We start from the raw sequence: 24,804 nt of genomic DNA, 5'->3' as shown, positions 1-24,804 counted from the left end.
TCCCAGGATTAGGAATCTAATAAATGCCAGCCCCTGTATCATTATTATTATAGAGAATCTTTTCTTGTTGATATTTCATCCGCAGAAAAATTACAGAAAGGATTAAATTTGTTGGGAAAAACAAAAAGAAAGTAGGTCTCGGGTCTCCTTCGCACATGTGCGCTGTCAGTTCTAAGAAGGGATGTTAGCGAGTGTTAGCAAGCCCGAGGAGACACCAGAACCCTCACGTGGTGCTGGTGGGGTGTTAAATGGTCAGAGCCTTTGGAAAACTGGGGGTTCTTTGCATTAAGCACAGAGTGGCTAAATGGCTCAGCAGCTGCACTCCTGGCTGTATATATACCCAAGGGAATCGCCAATATGGGTCTATGCAAAAAGTGTTTACAAATGTTCATTGCAGCATTATTCACGGTAGCCAAAAAGTGGAAACAGCTCAGGTATCTATCAGCTAATGAGTGGATAAAGAAAATGTGGTGGGGTATTATTTGGCAAAAAGGAGCAATGCTACACTGCAATGTGCTACAACAGGGGGATAGACCATAAGTACATTGTGCTAAGTCAAGGAAGCCAGGTGTCACAAAAGACACCCTTTGTATGATTCCATTTTTTAAAAAATGTTGACTTAGAAGCTTATTTTTACCACTTGCAAATTGTATTTCTCTTCTGCTTTTTAAAGACAATTATGGGGGCAGCCGGGGTGGCTCGGCGGTTCAGCGCTGCCTTAGGCCCAGGGCGTGATCCTGGAGTCCCGGGATCGAGTCCCACGTTGGGCTCCCTGCATGGAGCCTGCTTCTCCCTCTGCCTATGTCTCTGCCTCTCTCTGTGTGTCTCTCATGAATAAATAAATAAAATCTTTAAAAAAAAGATAATTATTTATTTTTAAAGCAATCTCTATGCCCTGTGTGGGGCTTGAACACACAACCCCAAGATGAAGCATTGCATACTCTTTTTTTTTTTAATTTTATATATTTATTCATGAGAGACAGAGGCAGAGGGAGAAGCCCTCTACCCACATTGCATGCTCTTAACGACTGAGCCTGCCAGGAGCCCCTCTTCTGATTATTTTAATATAATATTGTTAGTGTTGGGGTATAACATAGGAACTCACCCTCTGCATGCATTCTGGAATGACCACTTTGATAAGGCTAGTCCCTGTGGATGATTCCATTTCTGTGAACCACCCAGAATGGGCAAATCCAGAGAGACCAGAAAGTAATCAGTGGTTGCCCAGGTTGGGTCACAGAGCAGTAACGGGTATGACCGCTAATGGGTGCAGGGTTTCTGGAATTAGGTAGTGACGACGGTTGTTCAACTTTGTGAATATACTAAAAACTACTGAATTGTATACTTTGATATGGTTAGTTTTAGGGTCTATGAATTATTTCCGGGGGAAAAAAAATCGATGAATGTTTGATGTGCAAAGTAAGAAAAAAATTGCGGCATCCAGAGATAATCACTGCAAACGTTTTGATGTAGATCCTTCAGACTCCCGCAGATACTTAAAAAATATTTAAAAAATAAAATAAAATGGGGTCATACAGCATGTACTGCCGACAGTTTTATTTTTATATTACTGTTCTATATTAGGAAATCGCCTCTGCATATCGGTGACTTCTACCCCTGGATGTCCCCAAATATCTGGCCTTTCCACGTTTCTTGCTGTGTTCTTCTCTTCCCAAAGCTCTTCTTCAGGAGGACTTTTCAAACTATGCTGCACTCCTTGGGTCATCTGCTGCTTGCTGCCACAGCTTGCCCTGTGTTAGAAGGTATTTCATGAACACCTATGATTTCAACGGAACGGATTCCTAAATCCATATTTCTACCCTGACTTTTTATCCCCTATACCAGTCCTGCATCTCCAAATGCCTACTGGAAATTCCCACTCGGGTATTCATCACTGACATTATTGTAGGACAAAAATCGAACTCATTATACTTCTCAGTGCCACGGTCTGGCACGGTGCAAGATGAGCTGAATGCTGAAGCTTGAGAGTGGAGTTCATGCCCACACTTAACCTTTCTCATTCCAATCAGGCTTCTTGGAAGTTATGGAGACCTGCCCTGGCTAATTTAGACAGAATAAGGAATGCGGGGAGGGAGGGACGCGTGGTGAACCAGATGGGGAAGGGGGGCAGGACGCAGGGCATCCCAGCGTGGCCAGGCCTCTGCTGTGGCCTGGTGCAGATTTTTGCTCCTTTGCCTCAGGGGAGGTCGGACAAGGCCCCTTAGTGTTTCTCAAGAGTGAAAACAGGGGCTGGATATGGGATGGGACAGGGCAACGAAAAACACCCAAACACCTGTCCACTTTGCCTAGCCTGAAACCAGAGAAAGCCGGAGATCATCTCACCCCCTGCCCGGTGGGATTATAAGGACAACGGGGCTGGTATTTTGGAAGATGCCTCCTGCACCAGGAGCCCCTGCAGGGCTGTGAGGTTGGTCAGACCATAAAGGGAGGGTTTCCTTCCCACCCCTGTTCTGTTCCTGACCCTGTGTACCTCCGTGCCCCCTCAGTGTCCCCACATACCCATCAGCACCCCCTCCTCGCCTCGGTGACCCCTCCCCCTCAGCACCTCCATATCCAAGACATGGGGTTTTGTTCCTTATCCCTTCACCTTCCCCCCACCTCTCTCCCTCCATCACCACTGGCACCTTATTCAGCTGCAACAGTGGAAGCCCAAGCTTGATTGCCCAAGCTTGATTGTACATTGTACTCACCTGGGGCGGTGATTCTGCATCAGAGGGCCTCCACAGGTGGCATCTGAGACCAATTCTTTTTTTTAAAGATTTATTTGAGAGAGAGTACGCATGAGCAGCAGGTGGGGAGGGACAGAGGGAGAGAGAAACTTAAGCAGACTGTGCTGAGTGCAGAGCCTGATGCGGGGCTTAATCCCAGGACCCTGAGATCAGGACCTGACCTGAGCTGAAACCAAGACTTGGCCTCTTTACTGACTGAGCCACTCAGGTGCCCCCGAGGCCGTATTCTTAAACAAGCTCCTAAGGAGAGCACGGCAGGAACAGGCCTATGTCCAGGAATCTACAAACCGAGTTTCTCACGTGGAGTACTTGTCCCCAAAAAGGGGTTCCATATGGAAGTAAGCCTGGGAAACGCTGCCTCCAACTCTCTCTTAAAGATTCAGAATTCAAGAGGTCCTGCAGGTAAGATCCCTCCTGTGAGACTGTGCAAATGTGTAAGGCCGAGGCAATTGCAAAACCGTTTGATCCGGCGATGCTGTGCTTTATGATAAGAGATACCTATTTGGTTTTGTTTCTGGTGCAAAATTCCCCAAACCCTTGGAATTTCTTAAACGATGAGAGCAGTGAAGGTGTTGTTTGTGATGTTAAGGAGGTGACTTGTGAACCTCACCCTAAAGTTAGGGCTGGTTGGCAGGAGAACCAGTCCTGTGCCTCCCCCACCCCCACTTTCGGTGAAGGGAGAGGAGCTGGTGATTGAGTTCAGTGGCCAGTGATTTAAGCAGTCAAACCTGTGCAATGAAGCCTCCGTGAAAACCCAAAAGGAGATAATTCAGAGAACTTTCAGGTTGAAAGTCTCAGGGAAGCTCCGCATGCTTTCCCCACACCTGGCCGTTCCTGAAATGGATCCTTTTATATAATAGATCGGTCATCTCGTAAGTAAAATGATTCTGAGTTCTGTGAGCCACTCAAGCAAATTAATCGAATGTGAGGAGGGAGTCATGGGACCCTCTGATTTATAGTCGGGTCGTCAGAAGGACAGAGAACGAACGACCTGTGTTTGTGACTGGCGTCTGAAGTGGGGGTGAGTGGGGAGGGGCAAGGAGCAGTCCGTAGGGCTGAGCTCTTGCTCTGTGGAATCTGATGTTACGTCCGGATAGATGGTGTCAGGACTGATGAATTGTAGGACATGCAGCTGGTGTCCTGAGAACTGCTTGTTGAAGCACCTCATTGGAATTGGCACCAGAACCCGTTGGGTCCCCTTACATCTATTAAAATTCTACAGCGAGAATGTTCTGAGAAACACACACATTGGGAAAGCATGGCCTATACCATAAATCTTGATTCCAAGGATTTTGACCATTTGGCTCTAGGCTCCCTCCCCCACGTGTCTACATGTACTTCCAATGTTTGCCAGACTTGCGTTCTCCCACAAAACAGATTTGTGAGCTCCACGAATGCTGCCTTTTTTCACACCGGAGCCTTCTGGTGCTGGCCCCTTGGCTGGCGTGACTGCCACCCCTCCTCTGGCCCTGCACACATTCTCTTCCCCCTGAGACTCAGCTCGGGCCCCTCTTCCTTCACAAAGATTTCGAACAGCATCCCTACCCTTGGAATTCCTAATTTTGTGGATTGGAACCTCCTTTTGGCCAAAGACCGTGTGGTGCCTTGTGAAATCTGTTTCTACAGTTGGGAGCTCGTATTGTCTCCATAACCATGGTGGGTTTACATTTTGTCTCCTCACTGACACTTTGAAAGTGGTGACTGTATATAGGTTTTTACTTTTATTATTTCTTAAAAGATTTTATTAATTTATTTTAGAGGGATAGAGAGAACACAAGCATGGGCAGAGGGAGAAACAGACTCCCCGCAAAGCAGGGAGCCTGATGCGGGGCTTGATCCCAGGACCCCGGGATCATGACCTGAGCCGGAGGCAGATGCTTAATTAACTGAGCCACCCAGGCGCCCCCATATAGGTTCTTTTCATCTCTTTTCCTGGTGGAGCTACAGTAGATGTACAGTCAACAGTTGTTGGTTTGCTTACTGTCTTTTGGGACTTGGTGGTTTTGATACCTTCTCAAGCTGGTGTTGCCGGACGTCCTGGCCCATGATGCTGGTGGCATCAGGTCATTCTGGAAGGCAGAGTGCTTGGGGGAACCAAGCACAGGGAGGGAAGGGAGGCCCATGGAGGTGAGTTTGGTGTTGGCCTCTGCTCTGTTCCCTGCCCTCTGGAGTTTTCAGTGTTTTCAGTGCCAGCAGCCCAAATGTGAGGGGCTGAGCTTCAACTTTTCCCCACAGCACTCTGACTCCATGGGGTGGGGGTCCCTGGAGATTATGGCATTTCCAGTTGCTTCTCTAATGCCACCCACTTCTCTCCAGTCAGGATGTAAAGGGCAGGGATGCTATCACAGGGAAAGCTTTGAATCTGCTCTATTCCATTAAGGTAGTGAATTCACACCTTGTTCTCACTGGTCACAAGTTACAGGTGATCCCCTCCACGGCTCCGGGGGGGTGGGGGGCTGCTATACCTCCCAAGTGTTCTGGGCCCCTGGCTCCCAAACTTCAGTGTGTGTCAGGAGGACCTACAGGGTGTGAAAACACACCGGGCCCCACCCCAGGCTCCTGGGTCAGCTCTGGGAGATTCTTCAGCTCCACCAAGTTCCAGGTGACACTGGTGACTTCTCGGTCTGTTTCTAGCAGTATGTGGGGGATATTTCAAACAAAAATGCTTCAAGCAGAACACTTTATTTTTTTAAAAAGATTTTATTAAAAAAAGATTTTATTTTTGTTCATTCATGAGAGACCCAGAGAGAGGCAGAGACACAGGCAGAGGGAGAAGCAGGCTCCTCAAGGGGAGCCCGATGCGGAACTCGATCCCGGGACCCTGGGATGGCACCCTGAGCTGAAGGCAGATGCTCAACCGCTGAGCCCCCCCAGGTGCTCCCACACGGTGCCACAGAGGTGCATCCTAAAGTGTAGGGGGTAGAAGCCCGGCCTCCAGAGAAGGCCTGCGCCTGAATCCTCGCTTGGTCACGTTCCAGCTGTGTGACGACAAGGGATTTCAGCTCTTTGCAACTCCTCCTCCTCAGCTGTGGGCATGCGACTGGGGACATGACCCCAGACCCCCCACTGGAGACAAACTGCATTCCTATGGGTAAGACAGGTAAGATGTGGAGGCTCACAGGAGGCCTCGTGAAGAGGGCTCTGGGCCGGCTCAGTGCTCTCCTGCAAACTGAGGTGTGCAGGGCCTGGGAAGGCACCTCCTACAAGCCCATCTCACCGGGGTTCTTCTCTCACCAGAATGTGGGGAGTCGAGGCACACCCTTGGTTTCACATCTTGACTTAGGCCAGTCCTCTCGGTCCTGGGAGCTGAGACAGAGTACCTCATTTGTCCCCGCCCGTTAAATGGGGACCACAGTCCCATCTCCTGCATTTGCACTACACGTGAGCCACACATCTGTAGGTGTGCAACATTGCACAGATGAGTGTAGGTGTGCAACGTTGCACAGACGAGTGAAGGTGTGCAACATTGCACAGACGAGTGTAGGTGCAACATTGCACAGATGAGTAAGAGGCCAGTGAGCGAACAGACCCTCATGGCCTGAACTGTCTAGATTTTTGGCCTCATTTGCTGCAGCAACCCCAGTCTGTGTTTTCTTTTTCTGAGGTAGTCACTCTGCAGATCCCAAAGGCCCTGACGGACGGTATTGTTTTTTGAACCGATGTGTCAAATGCACGTCTACCTCAGATGGGCTGCTGCTTGTCTTGCAGCTAATACATTTTTTATAAAGGATCATCTCCAGTTTCCCTTCAAGCTGTGGAGAGGATATCCTTTTCCTGTTAGGCTGCGTAACGTTTTTTTTTTTTTGTTTTGTTTTTGCCCTTTCAAAGTAAAGCATGAACCTCCAGAGTCTTGTAAGTAGGTGCAATGTACATATTATTGGAGTAGCAAGGTGGTGTTTTCACTGGAGCTGAAATGTGACATTTCAGTGTCACTGAAATGTGACATTTCAGAAGTCTGTATTACAAGAGGTTACACTGATATTTTCAGGTATTTCTAACAGTATCCAAGCAGCAGGTGTTACATAGTCACAGATATGCAGACCACTGAGCCCTTTCTTCCTAGACCTATCTCTTTCACAAAATGCACTAGGTTGGCAGTAAAACATCATCTTTATCTTTTTAAAGCCGTAGGTGGCTGTTGGTATGTTTTTGGACATGCTGCAGTTTGTGCGTGTAGTCACAAGTACCATGAGTTCTAACTTTACGAAAAGAAATGTGTTTTGGAAATTAGAAGTACAATCAGGCCTAACATACTATCTAACAGTAAATATATCACGAATGTTTCTTCACACCTAAATTTTCTTTATTATTATTATTTTTTAAGACTTTATTTTTTCATTCATTCACACATTCATTCATTCATTCATGATAAACACACAAAGATGTAGAGAGATAGACAGAGGGAGAGGGGAGAAACAGGCTCCTTGCAGGGAGCCTGATGCAGGACTCGATCTCTGGACCAGGATCATGCCCTCAGCTGAAGGCAGGTGCTCAACCACTGAGCCACTCACGTGTCCTGAAATTTTCTACATTACTGGAAAAATCTTTGGTTGCCCTTCTTTTTTTTAAAACAAATTTTATTTATTTCTGAGAGACACAGGCAGAGAAAGAAGCAGGCTGCCCTGATTGCCCTTCTCATTGCAAAAGCAGCATGTCCTCTACAGAAATACTAATTTAGGTAAACAACAGGAAGAAACTTTTGAAGTACTTATAATCTCACCGTCCAGAGATAACTGTCATCAACGGCTTGGTGTATGTTTTCTGAGACTATTTTCTATGATTTTTGTGCATTTAAAAAAAAATAAATCCTGCAGTATCTATTGTTCTGTGACCTGTTTTTTCTTTTTTCTTTTTCTTTTCAATTAATTGATTGTGGATCTCTGTGTATGCCACTAAAAATGGATGCCTAGTATCCCATCTTGAGGTATTGGAATTTTTTTTTCTTTCTTTTGGAATTTGAAGTGTTGTTGGATATTGTACATTGTTTGCTGGTTGGTTTTATTATTTTAACTATGTGTGATATACACCCTGTGACTTTGTGGCTTGATCTTTGGGTAAATCTTTACTGCTTTCAGAAAAATTCCTGAATTTTTAGAATTGCTGGGTCAAAGGTTTAAAGCAAATTTGATTTACATTGCCTAACCGCCCCCAGAAACACTAATTGACATGCCTATCAGTGCTAAGTTTCTTTCATTGCAAGAAACACTAGTGTTACTTTTCAATTTCTGCCAGTTGAAGGAATAACCAAGATATTTCATACTACTATTTTAATTTGTATTTCTTGGTTGGATTTTAGCACTTTAGTATTTGTTGGCCATTTGATTTATGAATTGGGCTTGTACTAATAATTTTTTTATTGTTTTAAATAAGTATACTCTCAAAGACCATTTATTCTGCAAACATTTTTCTCATTTCGTCATTTGCTATTAAATTTCATAAAATTTTGGGGCACCGGACTGGCTCAGTCAGTGGGGCATGAGACTCTTGATCTTGGGGTTGTAAGTTCGATCCCCATGTTGTGTGTAGAGATTACTTAAAATCTTTAAGGGGCGCCTGGGTGGTTTAGTGGGTTCCCCCCTGATGTTCACTAGGGTAGTGATCTCCTCTGGCTCTGCGCTCAGTGGGAAATTTGCTTCTCTTTTCCTCTGACCCTCCCTGTGTTTGTGCTCTCCCTCTCTTTTTCTTTCTCTCTCAAATGGATGAATAAAATCTTAAAAAAAAAAAATCTTAAATTTTTTTGGTAAAATTTTGAAAGTATGTAAAATTTGTTAATGAATTCATTTTTACTTGATAATTTCTTCATGTTTGGAAAATTCTTTCCTCAAGCTTCTGTAAATATGAATTTAAAATTTCCTAGTGTTTTTATTTGTTTTGCTTAAATCCTTGAAATACCTGGAATCAACTAGCACATATAGAGTAAGGTAGGAGGGTCTAACTTTATTTGTAGTTTTCATGACTTCTCAATTGAGATAGAATTCACATCCATAAAAGTCACATACTATGTACTGAATGTTCATGGATAAGTCTTCATGTACACGTTTTTGGTTCTCTTGGGTCTATTCCTAGGAGTGTAACTGTTAGGTCTTATGGTAAGTCTACGTTTAACTTGTTCAGGAGCTGCCAATCTGTTTTCCAAAGAGCCTGCACCATTTTACATTTCCACCAGCAACGTGTAAGGTTCCAATTTCTCCACATTCCTAGGCGACTCTGTTGTCATTTGATTCCAGCCTTTGTGGGTGTGAAGCGGTATCTCGTGGTTTTGATTTGCATTTCCCTAATGACTGTGGTGTTGAGCATCTTTTCATATGCTTATCAGCTTATTGGCCATTTATATATCTTTGAAGAAAAAGTCTGTTGGAATCTCTTGCCCATTTTTAAATTGGGTTATCTTTTTATTTTTGAGTTGTAAAAGTTCTTTATATAGCCTAGATACAAATTCTTTATCAGATAGACGCTTTGCAAATCTGTTCATCCCTTCTGTGAGTTGTCTTTTGACTTTCTTTGAAGCACGAAAGTGTTTCATTTCTAGGATGTCCCGTTTATCTCTCTTTCTTCTGTCACTTGTGCTTTTGGCGTCCTTATCTAGGAAACCATCGCCTGACCCAAGAGTGTGAAGATCTACCTCTCTGTTTCCTTCTACGAGTTTTATAGTTAACACTTTTACATTTAGGTCTGTGATCCATTTTGAGTGAATTTTGTTCTTACAAATGGCTAGCCAGTTGTCCTCAGTGCTGTTTCCCGAATCATTTTTCCTTTCCTGGCAATTAAAATGGCACTTGCCGGACTGACGAGTTGTCCCCAGTATCCATTCTCCCACCCCTGGTAGTAAAAGAATACAAATTTTAGCTAGGCACATAGCCATGCAGCTGGAGATATATTTCCCAGCCCCTCCTTTGCTGTAGCAGAAGTGATATATGCAACCCCAAGATCATGTTTTCTTTTCTTTTCTTTTTTTTTAAGATTTTATTTATTTATTCATGAGAATACACATAGAGAGGAGAGAGAGAGAGAGAGAGGCAGAGACACAGGCAGAGGGAGAAGCAGGCTCCATGCAGGGAGCCCGACGTGGGACTCGATCCCTGGACTCCAGGATCAGGCCCTGGGCCAAAGGTGGCACTAAACCGCTGAGCCACCCAGGCTGCCCAAGATCATGTTTTCATAAGGATATTGTTCCCGCCACTAAATTTTTCCTACCTTCCCAGAGGCTCAAATGTAGACTTAGGCTTGTGAGACAGCTTTGGCCACATGGATGTGGACATCCTCCTGGGGGTCGCAGAACAATAAGCTATGACTAGGTTTCTGGATGACCTCATGGAACAGAGCTACCTACCAACACTATATGGACCACCCATTCATACCCGGGCTATTAGGAGTTAGAAGGAAAAAAAAAATCTGTATCCATTTGAACCACTTTATATTTAGGTCTCTTGTTATGGCAATACCTTTATGTCTATATGTCTATATAGACAACCTATATAGACAAGGTTTTCCTTAAATTCTCAGTCTATTTTATTGATCTATTCTTATACCCAAACCACAGCTTCGATTTCTGTAGTTTTATAATATGTTTAAATGAGGGTATGAGGGGAGAAGAGTAAGTCTCACTCACAGTTTCTAAAGCATTTCTTGGCTCTTCTCCTGCATTCAATCTGCCCAATGAATTCAGACTAATTTTGTCAACTTACACCACCTCCTCCTCCCCACCTCCAAAGCCACTGGGTGCTTTCCAATCAGAAGTCGTTTCTTGGTCGTTGAGAGTTTGTTCAGTCTTCTAAAGTTATATGTTCTAATGCTAGCTTAGGCACGATCAAGGTGCATTTGGGCTCCTATTGCTTAATATGGGCAGGAGCCGGTGTCCAGAAGTCAGCCCGATGTTGAAATACGCCCCCTCCACCATGACTGGTGAGCCAGTCCTATGAACATTAAGTAAGGGAAAGGTGAGCTGTGGTTATTGCTCCCAAGGAGCCCCGACATGATGGAGTGAGTAGGGCAGATGTACTTGAACAGCGCGTAGCACAAACCAGAGAAGCAAAGTCTTCATGATGGGAGTCAAGGCTGCCCACAGCTGTAGGTCTGTGTCACAGGGAGAATCGGGAAGAGGAGCAGAAGGAGGTGGCATTGCTTCACACTGTGAACTATTTCCCCTGACCATGCGGTGTTACACACAAGGGGGCATGGGGTTAGCACGGGGACTGTTAACTGAGTCGCTTCATATTTCCAGTGGTTAGAAATACATCACTTTTGGAGGATCCTTAATTCTGTAATATATAGAGTAAGTGCCATCTATTATAATGTATTCTTTTTCTCCCCGTTGCTAGAGTCGAGCAGAAAGTTTTTCTACCAGAATATGCAATTGGCCTACCACTTCATTGAACCAATTTAGGACGCTCAATTTCCTTTGGTAAAATTGATTTTCACTCCATATTCACATCAAGGGCCCTCCACTTTTTGAATCTGTGATGGCAGCGTGGTGGAGAGTATGAACAACTAGAAGTCAAGAGAGCCAGTTGCTGACCAGCTCCTCCATTTCACATGCTCACATCAGCTTCATTTTTGGAAAGTATTTTAAAGGAATTATCTAAAGTAGCTTAGTTTTATAACTTTAGGTTTAAAATGTCCCTCAATTTCTCAGCATTAACAGATAAAAATGACAAAAAACCCACCCCAACCCCACGCAATTAAAAGGCCCTTAAGTATCAAGTCTCTTTGGACTATCTGTATGTGTAAAGCACAGCATCCTGCAGATTATCCCACCTGGGCTTCATTTTCAGACTGTTCTTTGGCTTTTTTTCAAAATGGCTCCTTCATATTCTTTTAATTTCACTGATAATAGAAATAAAAACACATATATATTTGTATAGAGATACATATACATTTGTATATGTATATGAAACGTATCTTTTATATATATGCATATACATATATATATTTTAGGAGGATGATCAGTTGTATACTGTTGAGGTTACAAAGTACAGATGGAGTTGATTTGTGTAAATTCAAAGTGTTGCTCTGAATCATCTGAGTTACCAAATTCTCATGGGCCACACCCAGCACGTCTCATGTGGATCTACTGACACAATTTCTCCCTTGTTGATGAAGAGTGTCCATGCAGGGACAAAAGGAAGGGCACATGATCTAAGACTATGGGACAGAAGGAAGGAGAATGCGGTACCGACCCCTCATCTGTCACTGTCCACTCTGTCTCAGGGAGAGGATATTCTGAAAATGTCTTCACCAGGGCCTGGAACCCTAAAGGCTTACTGAGAAGGTCCCTGACCTCATGAGGCTTAGATGCCAGTGCAAAGTAGACAGTAAACCCACCACGTCGTTTGGCAAGACAGTGTCAGAGGGTGGTGGGTGACAAGAAGGGACTCAGCCCGTGACCCGATGGGGACTGGTGGCTGCTTGTGAGCCACCGGTGAGGGCTCGCTCTCTGCTGAGTTTTCGTGGAGACTTGAATTGTGCTGCATGAATGGTGCTTCAGGACTTGGTCGCCTCCAGTCTGGGGGCAGAGCTCACCTCTTCTCCAGCTCAGGAACACACAGTGTCTTACGTGCTGGTGTTTCCTCACACTTTGTGACTGATGGCCCCATGCCACGCAGGGGGACTTTGGCTCACTGCTCTACTGGCCGCTAGAGCAGCACCGGGCACGCCCAAGTGTTCAGCACACGTGTGTTGAATGAATGGATGAATGAATGGGGTAACATCAGCACCTGAACCTGTCCATCATTCTTTTCCCAATGGCTCCTCCCCAGGGAGCATAATGGCAAGGAGGTTCCCCCGCCAGAGCCAGTCTCCTTCCTAGGGCTGCTCTTCCCTCTCGCCCCCAGCTAGGGAGACACGGAGTCCCGCTCCTTCTCTTTCTTATACTTGAGCACATGGGGTTGTGTGCTCAAGGCAGCTCGATGTATCTCTCGCTATTCCAACAGCTTTTTTTTCTTTTTCTTTTTTTTTTTTTTTAAAGATTTTATTTATTTATTCAGGAGAGACAGAGGCAAAGACACAGGCAGAGGGAGAAGCAGGCTCCCTGTGGAGGGCCTGATACGGGCCTCGATTCCAGGACCCCAGGACTACACCCTGAGCCTAATGCAGGTACTCAGCCACTGAGCCACCCAGGCGTCCCTCCAACAGCTTAATTTTATTTTTTTAAAGATTTTATTTATTTACGAGAGACGCAGAGAGAGGCAGAGAGAGAGAGGCAGGCTCCCTACAAGAAGCCCAATGTGGGACTCCGGGATCACGACCTGAGCCAAAGGCAGATGCTCAACCACTGAGACATCCAAGTGCCCCCCTCCAACAGCTTCTCAACAGGACTTCCTGCTTTAGGCCAGTGACTCGTAAACGTGCAGGGGGGAGGGCATCCTAGGGTCTTGGGCCAAATAACATGATGTGGGCCCCCTTCCAGATAGTTCCATGGCCCAAGAGCTGCATGAAGCTCTAGGGGCATTGTGGCAGTTGGGGCAGGCTGGTGTCAGGCTTCCAGGAGGTGCGGGTACGCGAGGGGCTCCAGCTGGGTGTTCTTATTTTTGCAAGCACCTCACCCTGCACTTTCGCACCAGCAATCCAGCTGCTGGCTTCTGTGGCAGCTGCTCCCCACCCACCACCTCACGCCCACCGCTGCTGGCAGCTGCAGAGTAGCTCAGGGCCCTGTGAAGCGAGGACCCACAATCAGACCTCGAAGAGGCCAGGAGAGAATGGACAGACCGGCCTGGGGGTACTCCAGGCTGGGGGGGCTGGGGGGTTGGGAGGGCCGGGGAGGGGGGAGGGGGCGGGGCCCAGTGAGGAGTGGCGCCCTCCTACGTTCAGAGAGGAGAATAAAGCAATTATGTCTTACCAGCCACTTTGCATTAAAGAAGATTGATTTGTCCTTCTGATGTGTTGTTTCCATAGAAGCAGGGCTTAACCTTTTAAGTGAAGATTATAAAGCTACCTAATTCATTTAAAATTAGGCTTCAAGCCTATCAGTACTTAATGCTCAAGTGTTACAGTGGGACCGGCTCCTGCCATTCGTCTGACTGCCATGCAGAGCCTACTTGTATTTGAAGACGCTCTTTCGGGTGGCAATCTAGTTTGTTTATTTTTTAAAATTAGCTTCCTAAGGAGATAGGGCTTTCTGTGTAAGATCACCCGAGTATTAATAAATACCTTTTAATTAATGATTAGCACTGACTCCTCTTCATAAACACGGGAGGACTGGCACACAGGCACAGAACAGGCACGTTCAATTAAAGTAATTTATTGTGTTCTTCTGGAACGGACATAAAGAGCATCTTGGGAATTGATAGCACAACACAATGTTATACACCATTTCACAACTAGCCTTGTGTTGAAAGTGTTTTAAAGAACATAGTCATTTTAAAAAATCTAAATATTTACATATTAATAAAACATATATACAGAAGATTGAGACATTATCCATAGATATGGAATACTTTTTTTTTTTTACTAAGAAAGCCTATAAAAAGGATTTCTGAATAAAGTCTGAACAGTAGTCACAGTAAGTAAACACAAATACAATTTTAATGTACAAAATATGATTTCACTGTTGCAGTTCTGTGATATGTATTTCCAATTTGTGGATGCATTGCACGTACTCGTGAGTTGAGCAATCCCCACCCTTCCTCAAGTATTGAAAAATCCAAGCTGTCACCCAGTCTTGGAAGGAAGTGCTTTCGAAGGTTCGTGATGCATATTTAACAGATCCCGCAGTTGTAAGGTAAATATTTCTACCTTTTAGTAGCAACATACCCATCTTACTGTAATAGAGTTGAAAGGTCACTAATTAATCTTTTCCCTTCCCTTGAGAAATATTTCCTTCTGAGGGGCAGAAGACAAATTTTAAAACATACGTTGCAGAACAACAAAAGCCCTGGTTTGTAGGACTTCATCAGGCCACCGGATGATGACCAATGGGACCAGTTTCAGGGAAGGGATTACTAACTGGCCTAAAAATGTAAAAGGCCAGTAACTATAGGATGTGATGGGAACACTTTCTCTGAACCTTCCTTGTAGCTTCAGAAATAAGACAAATAAAAGATGCACAGATATGAGATGTAGCTGTCTAGCAGTTAGATTGATTCCACAAGCCACACCTAGAACCGGCTTTGTCACATTTCAGGGATGCCTATGTACTGTCTTCGGTTGATGAGCTGGTCTTCAGTGGAACACAGGATTGCCCCGGAGCTCCCCTCCCAGCTCAGGCTGAGCCGTTCAGTGCGAGATGGCACAGGTACCTTGGACAGGGTGCCTCTACAAGAACTTTGAGCTCTAATCCTCCATGACTTAGTTAAAGCAAGTGCTAGGGAAGGGTGTGTAATGGTCAGCACAACAATATTTTCCCCCTCTGGTTTGGTATTTCTACGGTCCCAATTTCTTTCCAGCCAATTTTTGGCTTTGGGTCAAGTGCCCGAGATTTCATGGTAATTTGCTTTCTACAGTGAATGAGGGCTACGTGCAATGTTTCTAAGTAAAATGGTATTTTTAAGTTCACCATCTTTTTGGAGAAGGGAATCTGGAGGTAAAGATTTCTGTAAAACAATACCCACATGGCAAGCTATCTCTTTAGTATAATCCCATATTTTCATATGTCGGTTTCATAGGAAGTGGAGGGCGAGTGTACTAGGAACCAAATAAAGTATATAATATTATGTACGTTTGTGGCTGGTTGCCACACCATGCCAAAACCCTGGACCCCACAGTTTAAAACCATCTGTGGAAACAGTTGTTAGGTATCATATGGGTCACCGGTTACTTTGAGTTTCTCACTTTTTAATTAGTTATTTTGTCACTGGGTTGACACAATCTTTGTGAAAAGTTTTTCTTTCTCAAGAATTCGTAGATCCTTCGCACTTATTCAGTTACAAATGGCTATCTTTGGAGGAACTGATGTCACAAATGATTTCGTCTAATAGGTCAGAGCTATCCTGTCTCCCACAACAACTTTTTCGTCTTCTAAGCTGCTGAAGGCCTAATTAATGCTGGCCTTCCCAACTGCTCCCTCAGCGCTGGAAAGAGCTATCCTCCTTTATACAGCATCTAAGCAGTGCACATTAAAATAAAAATGCTTCTAATCTCTGTAATGTTCACATTGAGCTTATGAAGAAAAAAAGAACTGCTTTTTAATGAACAATGAACGCAATGGTCATACGCTGGACTTTTAGAAGGTAATGAATGAGTCAACTCTAAAAACGATTTCTAAAGACCTCAAACTGGAGGCTTGATGATCACATGTGACAAAGTCTATGAAAACTATTCAGATATGACAGGAAAGCTTCACAGAACACCCACACTTTGCAGTAACCTGAAACGCTACGTGGATCTCTGAGGGAATTCAAACGGCAGAGTTACATGTACTAATGAACAATGTCACTACAAGGGGAGTCTAGGCAGTGAAATCTGGCTCTGTGTCTTCCGTGTTTCCTCTCCTGGTGTCAAATATATTACCTACAACAGAGACAAGACAATGAAGAGGGGGCCACTTCTCTAGAAGAGAACTGCACACTTTTCTGGGACGGGGTTAGAAGCCAAGTATGCTGGGTCGGTGGAGAACCTCGCTGATGAAGTATCTGTTTCGCATTTAAATCACTAATTTTTTGGCCAAGGCTTTAGTTGTGCTGAGTGAGCAATTTTGGCCACTGGAAATCTGTAATGATTATTTTTACAGGAAAGTCCATGACTGTGTGTTACTATTGGAGTTAGGTCCACATATTGTCCAGGAATAGAATATGGCTAAATAAAATACGGTTTACCTGTAAAAGAGAACATGATGCAGCTATTAAAATAATGTGTATGAAGACTTGTGGAAAGTGGAAAATGCTGGTTAGGTCAAAAAAAAGAAAAAGAAAAAAAACCCCTTAGGAAACAAAATATTATGTATTTGACCTTCACTGTGTAAGTAAATAAAATAAATAGAAAAATCGGGAGGGGGGAATATTCAATAATAGTTGTCTCTGAGTGGTAACATTAATTTATAGTTTCTTCCTTTACTTTTGTTAATTGTTTAGAAGTATGTAAAAGATTGCTGATGTATGACAAAAATGGCTAGGCCCCGGTGAGCTCTGTGCTACCTCCTTTCTAAATTTTAGAAAGCACTGTTTTGATTTTACTTTCTCTGTCCTTTTTTTTTTTTTTTTTTTCTACCTGGCACAGAGTGTTCCCCAGTCCTGGGTGGTTTCTCGGGGTTATCACAGTGCGTTGTCTGCACCCGCAGCCGCCTCACACGGGACCGGGGCTCCCCGAGGGTGGGCGTTTGTTCACAAAACCTGACAGTGCTGAATCCTGGGAGCTGCTCCAGCACGCTTATGGCTTACTGACAGGGTGGTGAGGGAAAAGAAATGAGGAAAATGTGTTCTTCCACTATAAAAGCGGCACACGTTGTGGTTAAAACCAGACAAGCAGAAGGTTGCTTCCATGTAGTGGACTGAGACACATACATATCCTTGGGCTGCCTGCCTGTAACCCTGACTTGGTTGATTCTGGTTCATGGACACACTTAAAGGATTTACACCCTCTTCCTGCCCCTCCCGGCATAGCAGAATTTGGAAGAAGGATAAAGACCTTCAAACGGTAATAAAAGGTGTTGCTTAATCTCTCAAAAGGAGCCACACGGTTGCCAGCTGAGATAAAAGAGATAAGGAAGGTCTGATGAGGGAGTCTTAAAGGCAGGGGTGAAGCGAGGTGTGCAGGAAAGGCACACTTCCCCTCTGGGGCAGTGTCCTGGGGCCCACGCGGGGAGGGAGGGTTGGTGTAGTGCTGTCTTCACAGATGCCGCCCCGACCCCAGATTTTACTTTAGAGGCGATTGAGACTCGCTAGTCTCACCAAGACAATCTCATTTCAACACTGTGAAATAAATTTAAGCACCAATCTGCCAACTTCTTTCCCCCTTTGCTACAGGATCAACAGTATTATTGGTCGTGCTCTTTAGTCATTTGTATCAAGTGTGGGTAGTCTAGTGAAGACACCTGCAGGGTGGCCTACCACTACTGTCTCTGGCAGGACCTTGCGGCCTTGGGCAAGGTTTGAGGACTCCCAATGAGTGAGTTTCAACTGCAGAGGACTTCAGGCAGACTTACGACAGGCATTCTAATTGTGAAGACACACAGTGGAATGGAATCCTAAAGGGATTAGTACATCCATCGACTCTTAGGGTCTTTTAAGAAACATGCAGAGGAAAGCTGGCTTTGGCTTAGATGTGAGAAAGCTATGCGGTATAATGGCTGGAAGTCGAGAGGCCGGGGCTCGGGCCGGGCCACCAACCAGCTGTGAGACCTTGAGAAAGTCATTTAGTGTTTCTGGGCCTCAGGCTTTTTTACCTGTAAAATAAAAGGACTGGATAAAAAGAAGGGAAGGGACTAGATGATCTCTAACGTTTCTTCTTTTCTCAGATTCCTTGAAATTCTTTAGTTCCACGAGATGGTTCTATCAGCCTGTGTTCAACTCCCTCATCTGAAGCATCTCTCTGCCTCCATCTTCAGACGGAAAATGCAAAGGTATCATTTCAAGGGGAATGGTTTTCAAATAAGGATAGCAGTACTGCTAATAATTATGAAGCCCAAAGTGTGTGGATGACCGTGAGGAAGGGGGCAGCTCATGGACCTCAGGGCAGCATAGGTGGGGAAGAAAGCTGGAAGGCACAACCAAACAGCTGGGATTCTTCCAAACTGCCTCCTGAAATGCGCCATTTCATTACTGGTAGTAATATTTCATGCGTCTACTGGGAGTGGGCCAGGTGTGATAAGAACAAGGCTAATAGGAGTCGTCATGATGGACAAGGACAAGATGGGAAGGAACAGTAGAGATCATGCATTTCAATTATCTTAATTCATAAATGTGGAAACATAGCCAAACAAGCAGAGAACTCCCTCTCCTATAATGGCTGTATGCAGGAAGAACTTGATGTAAGCGGGCTGTTTTCACGCTATGCGCCTCAGTTCATTTATTTGACCATCGATCTGTTGCCTAGCTACGTGGTGACCGGGAAAGCCCGTGCATCACTTACATGGGTGAGCTTTCTTGCGGTCCTGACCTGCGTCTATCCTACACCTGCAAACTCTGCTTTCCTTGCCATCCCCGGACAGGCGCTACCAGTGAACACCTGACCTGGAGGAGCTCCTACAAAGATTAGCTCCTCCTCTTCTATTTGCCAGGGTTTTTTTTTTTTTTTTAAAGATTTTATTTATTTATTCATGAGAAACGAGACAGAGAGAGGGAGGCAGACACACAGGCAGAGGGAGAAGCAGGCTCCATGCAACGAGCCCGACGTGGGACTTGATACCAGGTTTCCAGGATCACGCCCTGGGCTGAAAGCGGTGCTAAACCACTGAGCCACCCGGGCTGCCCTATTTGCGAGATTTTATGGAAAAACTTATCATCCCTACATCTGGAGTTGAGCTTTTTTCACTTAGAGGTTTTTTTTGCGGGGGAGGTGTCTGAGGTTTGTGGGCAGAGAAGTCTCCAGGTAGTCTTTTGAGGGTGGTCGTTAAAGAGTCCTGATCATCACATGGCTCAGGGATCGGACCCTGTCCCTGGGGCTCTCGGGTAGGAAATGACACAGAGGCAGGAGGCCAAGGTCAGAGTCAAATACTACGAAGTCGGATGGTGGTCTGTGGCTTCGCACTGCAGCAGATGTTGCAGTGAAACGCTCTACTCAGCTGATCTGTTTCTAGGACGGGGAATGTGCACCCAGGCTAGAGGGACAGGCTTACTCTATCACTCCGTTTTCACTGGGTGCCTGTTAAAGGAGGAGCAGTGACCTCCTGCCTCTCAAAACCCTTTCGGGAGAGATGGATGAGGACAGAATGTATGTCAATTTTATCAAAAACCTGGTGGTCCTTTTTCTAGGAAGAAATAGCATTTCATGTTAAAGTACTTTTAAGGTCTACGGGTTTTGGGAAGCATGATGTTGTGACACTAAGTTCTTAGGACTTGTTGCTCTGAGGTTCTTGAGGATATGAGACCATGTGAGAAAAATGGAGCTTTTCATACTCCATGTAAAAATATCTCTGAACACAGGGCCCTGAGAACCTCTGATTACAAGGGTCTGGGCCAGAAGCCATTTGCTCAAGTGTCTGCGTCTCTGACGTTTCAAACATTTTCAATGCAAATATTTTCATGCGCTGTATTTTCCAGCGGGTGATGAAAAGGTAAATGTGTTTTACCTGTTGGTGGTAGAGAAATGCTGTCCAGTCTTTCATCACCGTCAGCTACCTCTGCTGGTTACAAACATAAAACACAAATCTCATTAGTTTCAGGGAGCACATTCATTTCCCTGAATACAGTAATGCAATTTAAAAACTCCAGTAATGCATAATAGTCTCAACTTTCTTCCTCGTTGGTTCACGGTACAGATTTTAGTACCATTAGTTAAAGTATTTTTTTAAGATAATGATATAAAATCTTTTTTCCTGCATTAAGTTTTTTGGAAGTCTCTTATGAACCTTATTCTATCAATCGTTGATGATCTTAGTTCATTTTCCCTTGTTTGCATAGGCTTAAATATCCATCAAGAATCTGGGGGGTATTGTTTGAATATGATCATCGAAGGACAGACGTCAGTGAATCCCTGTGGTAGAATTTTCCCTTGTCCTCCCCAGAACCGTCCCCGTGGGGGAGGCTTAGGAAATCCCAAGAACCAGCCTTTCTTTGGAGATGACTGAAATTCAGATCCTAGAGCTGCCTGTCTGAAATCGGCATCAATTCAGTCATAAAGGAAATCAGAAGGAGTAAGTGTATCTTCAAAAGATTCGTCACGTCTCTGTTTCAAAGTGCAAACCTTTGCTCACGCCTGATATGTTTTATTTTATTTTATTTTTTTTTTGCCTGATATGTTTTAATCTCCTTAAGGGTTTTGCAAAGGTAGGTCCTTCAGTCACAGAAAACCCTCCATTAAATACAAAAAAAGAAAGTGCTCGCATGTCTCCCGATAACTGATGGGCTTGCCACTCTCCCCAGCATGCTGGGAACAGGTCACCACGTTTCATCACGGCCACTTGGATAATTTCGCCCGTTGCTCCCTGGGCCCCGGGGCTAGTTCCCTCTCCCAGCCACCCTCCTGCTGCCTGCATCCGGGTGCGTGGGGCTGGTCCCACGGGGGCTGCCACGTGCCATCATCACGTTGTAATGCTGAGCCGGTGGGAAGCAAAAGTAATGCTGCACTCCTGTGTTTATTGCTGAGGCTTTCAACACAATCGGGGGCCAATACGGCTAGAAACATTCAAAGACTTTCACTCTGGCTCATCCCCTAACACCTTGTCCTCAGATCGCTACACACTGGCGCTGGTGAAAGACCCATTGTCTACTGACCTGCTGAATCCACCAGAGAGAAAACGCTGAGAGGAGACACGGTAGTTAAGACCAGTTTGGGGCAGAGAAGAGTTTCTGCTCCTCTTCTCTAAAATGATGTTATAGGTGAATATTTAATAACGAAACATTTGATTCAAGTGATAGGAAAAATGGTAAGATTAAAAATGTTAACATAGGCTTATAGACAAAATACAGGACATACTAAAATGCGAAGTGTTCCTCTCCGGATGAAAGGCTTGTAGGCATTTAAACTTTTGTTCTTTGGGTTTTTTTTTTTTTTTTTTTAAGATTTTATTTATTCGTGAGAGACACAGAGAGAAGCAGACACACAGGCAGAGGGAGAAGCAGGCTCCCCGCAGGGAGCCTGATGTAGGACTGGATCCCAGGACCCGAGGATCATGCCCTGGGCCAAAGGTGGACGCTCAACCACTGAGCCACCCAGGTGTCCTTGTTCTTTGGGTTTTAAAAATTATTCTATATACTTAGAAAATAATGGGGGGGGGGCGCGTGGGTGGCTCATTTGGTGAAGTGTCTGCCTTCTGCTCAGGTCGTGATCTCAGGGTCCTGGGATCAAGTTCTGCAGCAGGCACCCTGCCCAGCGGGGAGTCTGCTTCTCTCTCACTCTCTGCTCCTCCCTCCCAGCTCGTGCTTGCTCTCTCTCAAATAAATAAAAATCTTCAACTAATGAACAAATGTTATTTTTATGAGAGAAGACACTATTTTCTTCTAAATGGTCTGAGTGAATTTGAGGAGGGTGATGAATTACGTGGTAGTCCTTTCATTGTCTAGGATTTAAAAAAATTTTTTTTTAAATTTTCAACATTATTAGTATTGAAAGCCACCACCATTTATTAACTGTTTACCATTTACTGAGCACTTTACATACATCATCTAACTCTTAGAAAACCCTACAAGGTAGGGCTATTATTCTGCTCATTTTAACAAATGAAACCACCAAGACAGAGGTTAAGAGACTGAGGGAATATGGGGTGCCTGGCTGGCTCAGGAAGAGTGTATGGCTCTTGATCTTGGGGTTGTGGGTTCGAGCCCCATGCTGGGTGTAGAGATTGCTAGATAATAATAATAACAAAACTTAAAAAAAAAAAAGATTAAGGGAATGTAGCTAGTAAGTGACACTGTAAAGGCTGTGAGTCAGGTGCAAACCTGGGCTCTTAATCTCTTTGCTATGAATAGTCCAGATGTATTTCGCATGGTATCACTGTGAGCTAATTTTTAAAATCTTCTAGTTCATTGTATACTTCAGTCACTTTCCCTACATATATACTTTCTCTTTAGTTATATAACAAAACCCTTCCCTTTTTAATTTAGCCATTCTCACTTTTAAAAACCAGGCCTATACAATCCTGTGCTATAGTAAAAACAAAATGTTCACATCTGAAAAATATACAAATTATTGCATGCAAATTCGTGTGTGCTGGCTGCAGGAGCAGGACCAAGTGTCACAGGTGAAGAACACGGCTGTGCTCCTTAAATTTAATTATAACATCTATCTGTAACAACGAGCTCCTAGTCCTTCTCCTCAGGTGACAGTCAAGTTGTGAAATTTAGAAAAGATTGAGCAAGTCCAATAAAAATTTAATAGCAGTGACAGCTTTGCTCTTGGATCTCCCACAAATAAAAAACTGTGGTTTCAGCTCTGAGGAAATAGCCTAATGAAAATGATTAAAAATCCACACTAGCAAAGGAATCATTCCAGTTATAGGAGAAAATTATTACATGTGACGAGAGTCCCCAGATGAATTTCTATGTGGATTCGCATAACTACCTTTCAGATCTGTGTGGGGCACTTCTCTTTCCTAGAGGCAGGGTGGGCTTCCATAAGCAGCGAGCTGACTGGCTTGCACAGTGGGGTCTGTACCTAATTCCAGGAATTGCACCAAATATGATAAATAAGGTTGAAGTTATAGAATGTCTACGAGACACTGTTCGTATTATTGTCTGGACTGGGAATACTCAAGATGAAAAAACGTGAGTGGGAGCAACGTTATTGACCCAGGCCACTCAGTTCCTATCAGCCTCAGGAAGGAAAGGCAAGTGGCTCTAATGTCTATCTGCTAGGGTCCCACTTTGGTGCTGCTTAAGGAGAATGCGGCGAAAAGAGCATTTGACAAAACTGGAAGATAAAACCTTTCTGGCAGGTCACCGCTGATGCGCTGTCCTTTGGTCTAGTTTGGTTTGCAGGTCAGGGCTAGTTTTGTCCTCAAGCCATCTTCCCCCTTTCAGATGCAGGAACGAACCTGCCAGGAAGGCAGAGAAGTGCCCAAGGCGCCAATCACAAATATCTAGGTGGACCATCTAAGCCCAGTGGTTAGATGTGAAAACACCCTAAATCAAATATGATGATGACTCTGGAACCAGGCAGCCAACATCCTGAGCTCGTGAGAGGCTCCCACAGGAGGGGAAGGGTAAGGGAGTGGCCTACAGTTTGGATCCCACACTGCAGAAGTGGGCAGGTGGGTGTGAACCAGGTGTGTCAAATGAATTACACAAATGCTGAGAGGTTAAGAAGGGGTTCACTGGCCAGTCTGCGGGAAATCCAACCAGTAATGTGGAGGGAAGTCCCCACTGTGTGCATGTGTGTTCTTTGGGGGGAAGCAGGGAAGGGATTGGAGACCAGAACTCATAGTAATTGGTCTCAGCATCTGGCACTAGGGAAAAAAAAAGACGTGTGCTTATGTATAAAAGATATGGTATGAGAAAATAAAATTTATCTTTTATTTATCAAACATAAATTTATATGAAGATCAACTTTTCCAACCAGCTTACAAATGGATTTCCCATCTTCCTCGTTAAAAAATGAATGGTATGGAAACCATACACTGAAGATGTTTCCACACTACCTTACAACGAAGAGACACAACTTAAACCAAATTTCCTATTTTAGTCATGCAACCTGCTTTCAGTGTTGGAAACACAATTCAACTGAGTAAATGCGAAGATCTAGTTGGCTTTGAAGTGATTCAGGAACCAGGCAGTGTCCCATCCAGCAAATAGAGGGGAGCTCCAAAGGGCTCCAGCAAAGTGTTACGGTTTTAAGAGGACGGGGAAGTCATAAACAGAAAAAAGGATAATTGTGGGAAAGGCCACCTTCCTCTGGGGACAAGAGGGTCTTATTAGGTGGACTGCCTCCTCTTGCTCTGGGAGATGGAGAGGGTCCCGGCCAGAAAACTGCTGACTGATCAGTTAAGACTACGTTCCCAGGGGAGGCTGAAAGTACCATCAGGTGAAGTACTGAGCCTGCTTGGTGATATGGCCCGAGCACGAGAGACTCCACTTTGGGCCTGTGGTTCTCCTTTTAACACCAGCAAGGCTGTTTCTGTCTCTCTGAAAATAGCCTTCCACAACACACTTGATATATACTCAATACTCTACTTTTCATGTCTTCTACCTTCAAGGGTTTCTCCTCAAACTTAAACTTTTCAAGTCCCCCTGGGACTTGTAATCATTCTCAAGCCAGAGGTGCATGTTCTGTAGCATGAAGCTGTCGTCTTCCTTCCACTGAGTTGTCTCTGCAGCTCCTGGATAAGTAGCGTCGGTACTCTGGATTTATACAGCTCTTGCCCCTCAAATTCCCAAGTTGCTTGGAGTAGTTCCCACATTTTCCCTTTCTGCCCCCACCCCTCAGGAAGCAGGCAGCTTCTGTGGATTGTAGGTAGAAGGAGTGAAGTGCTAACCAACCTCCGGCCTAGAAGCTGGGGGCATCCTCGGGACCAAAGGGAAGCCAAGTTGCC

General features: G+C 44.7%; 1 protein-coding gene across 21 annotated transcripts in view; it reads right to left on the bottom strand.

The window, feature by feature from the left end:
• Positions 1 to 13,970: 13,970 nt before the first annotated feature.
• BEND7 (BEN domain containing 7) overlaps positions 13,971 to 24,804 on the bottom strand; it is an 81,252-nt gene continuing 70,418 nt past the window's right edge. For 8 of the 21 annotated variants that reach the window (XM_072825769.1, XM_072825756.1, XM_072825764.1 and 5 more), the window contains 2 exons: positions 19,909 to 19,962; positions 13,971 to 16,193 (listed from right to left, as the gene is read on the bottom strand). In XM_072825769.1, the coding sequence (XP_072681870.1) occupies positions 16,132 to 16,193; positions 19,909 to 19,962 (116 nt within the window). In that variant the 3' untranslated portion in view covers positions 13,971 to 16,131. Of the gene's footprint in view, positions 18,220 to 19,908; positions 19,963 to 24,804 lie in introns of all 21 variants that reach the window. The other 13 variants (XM_072825765.1, XM_072825753.1, XM_072825763.1 and 10 more) reach the window with 7 other exon arrangements.

This window comes from Canis lupus, chromosome 5 (assembly GCF_048164855.1).
Source record: "Canis lupus baileyi chromosome 5, mCanLup2.hap1, whole genome shotgun sequence".
In the NCBI taxonomy this organism is placed as follows: Eukaryota; Metazoa; Chordata; class Mammalia; order Carnivora; family Canidae; genus Canis; species Canis lupus.
The sequence above is the reverse complement of the archived record's forward strand: the minus strand, read 5'-3'. Positions and strand labels throughout refer to the sequence as shown.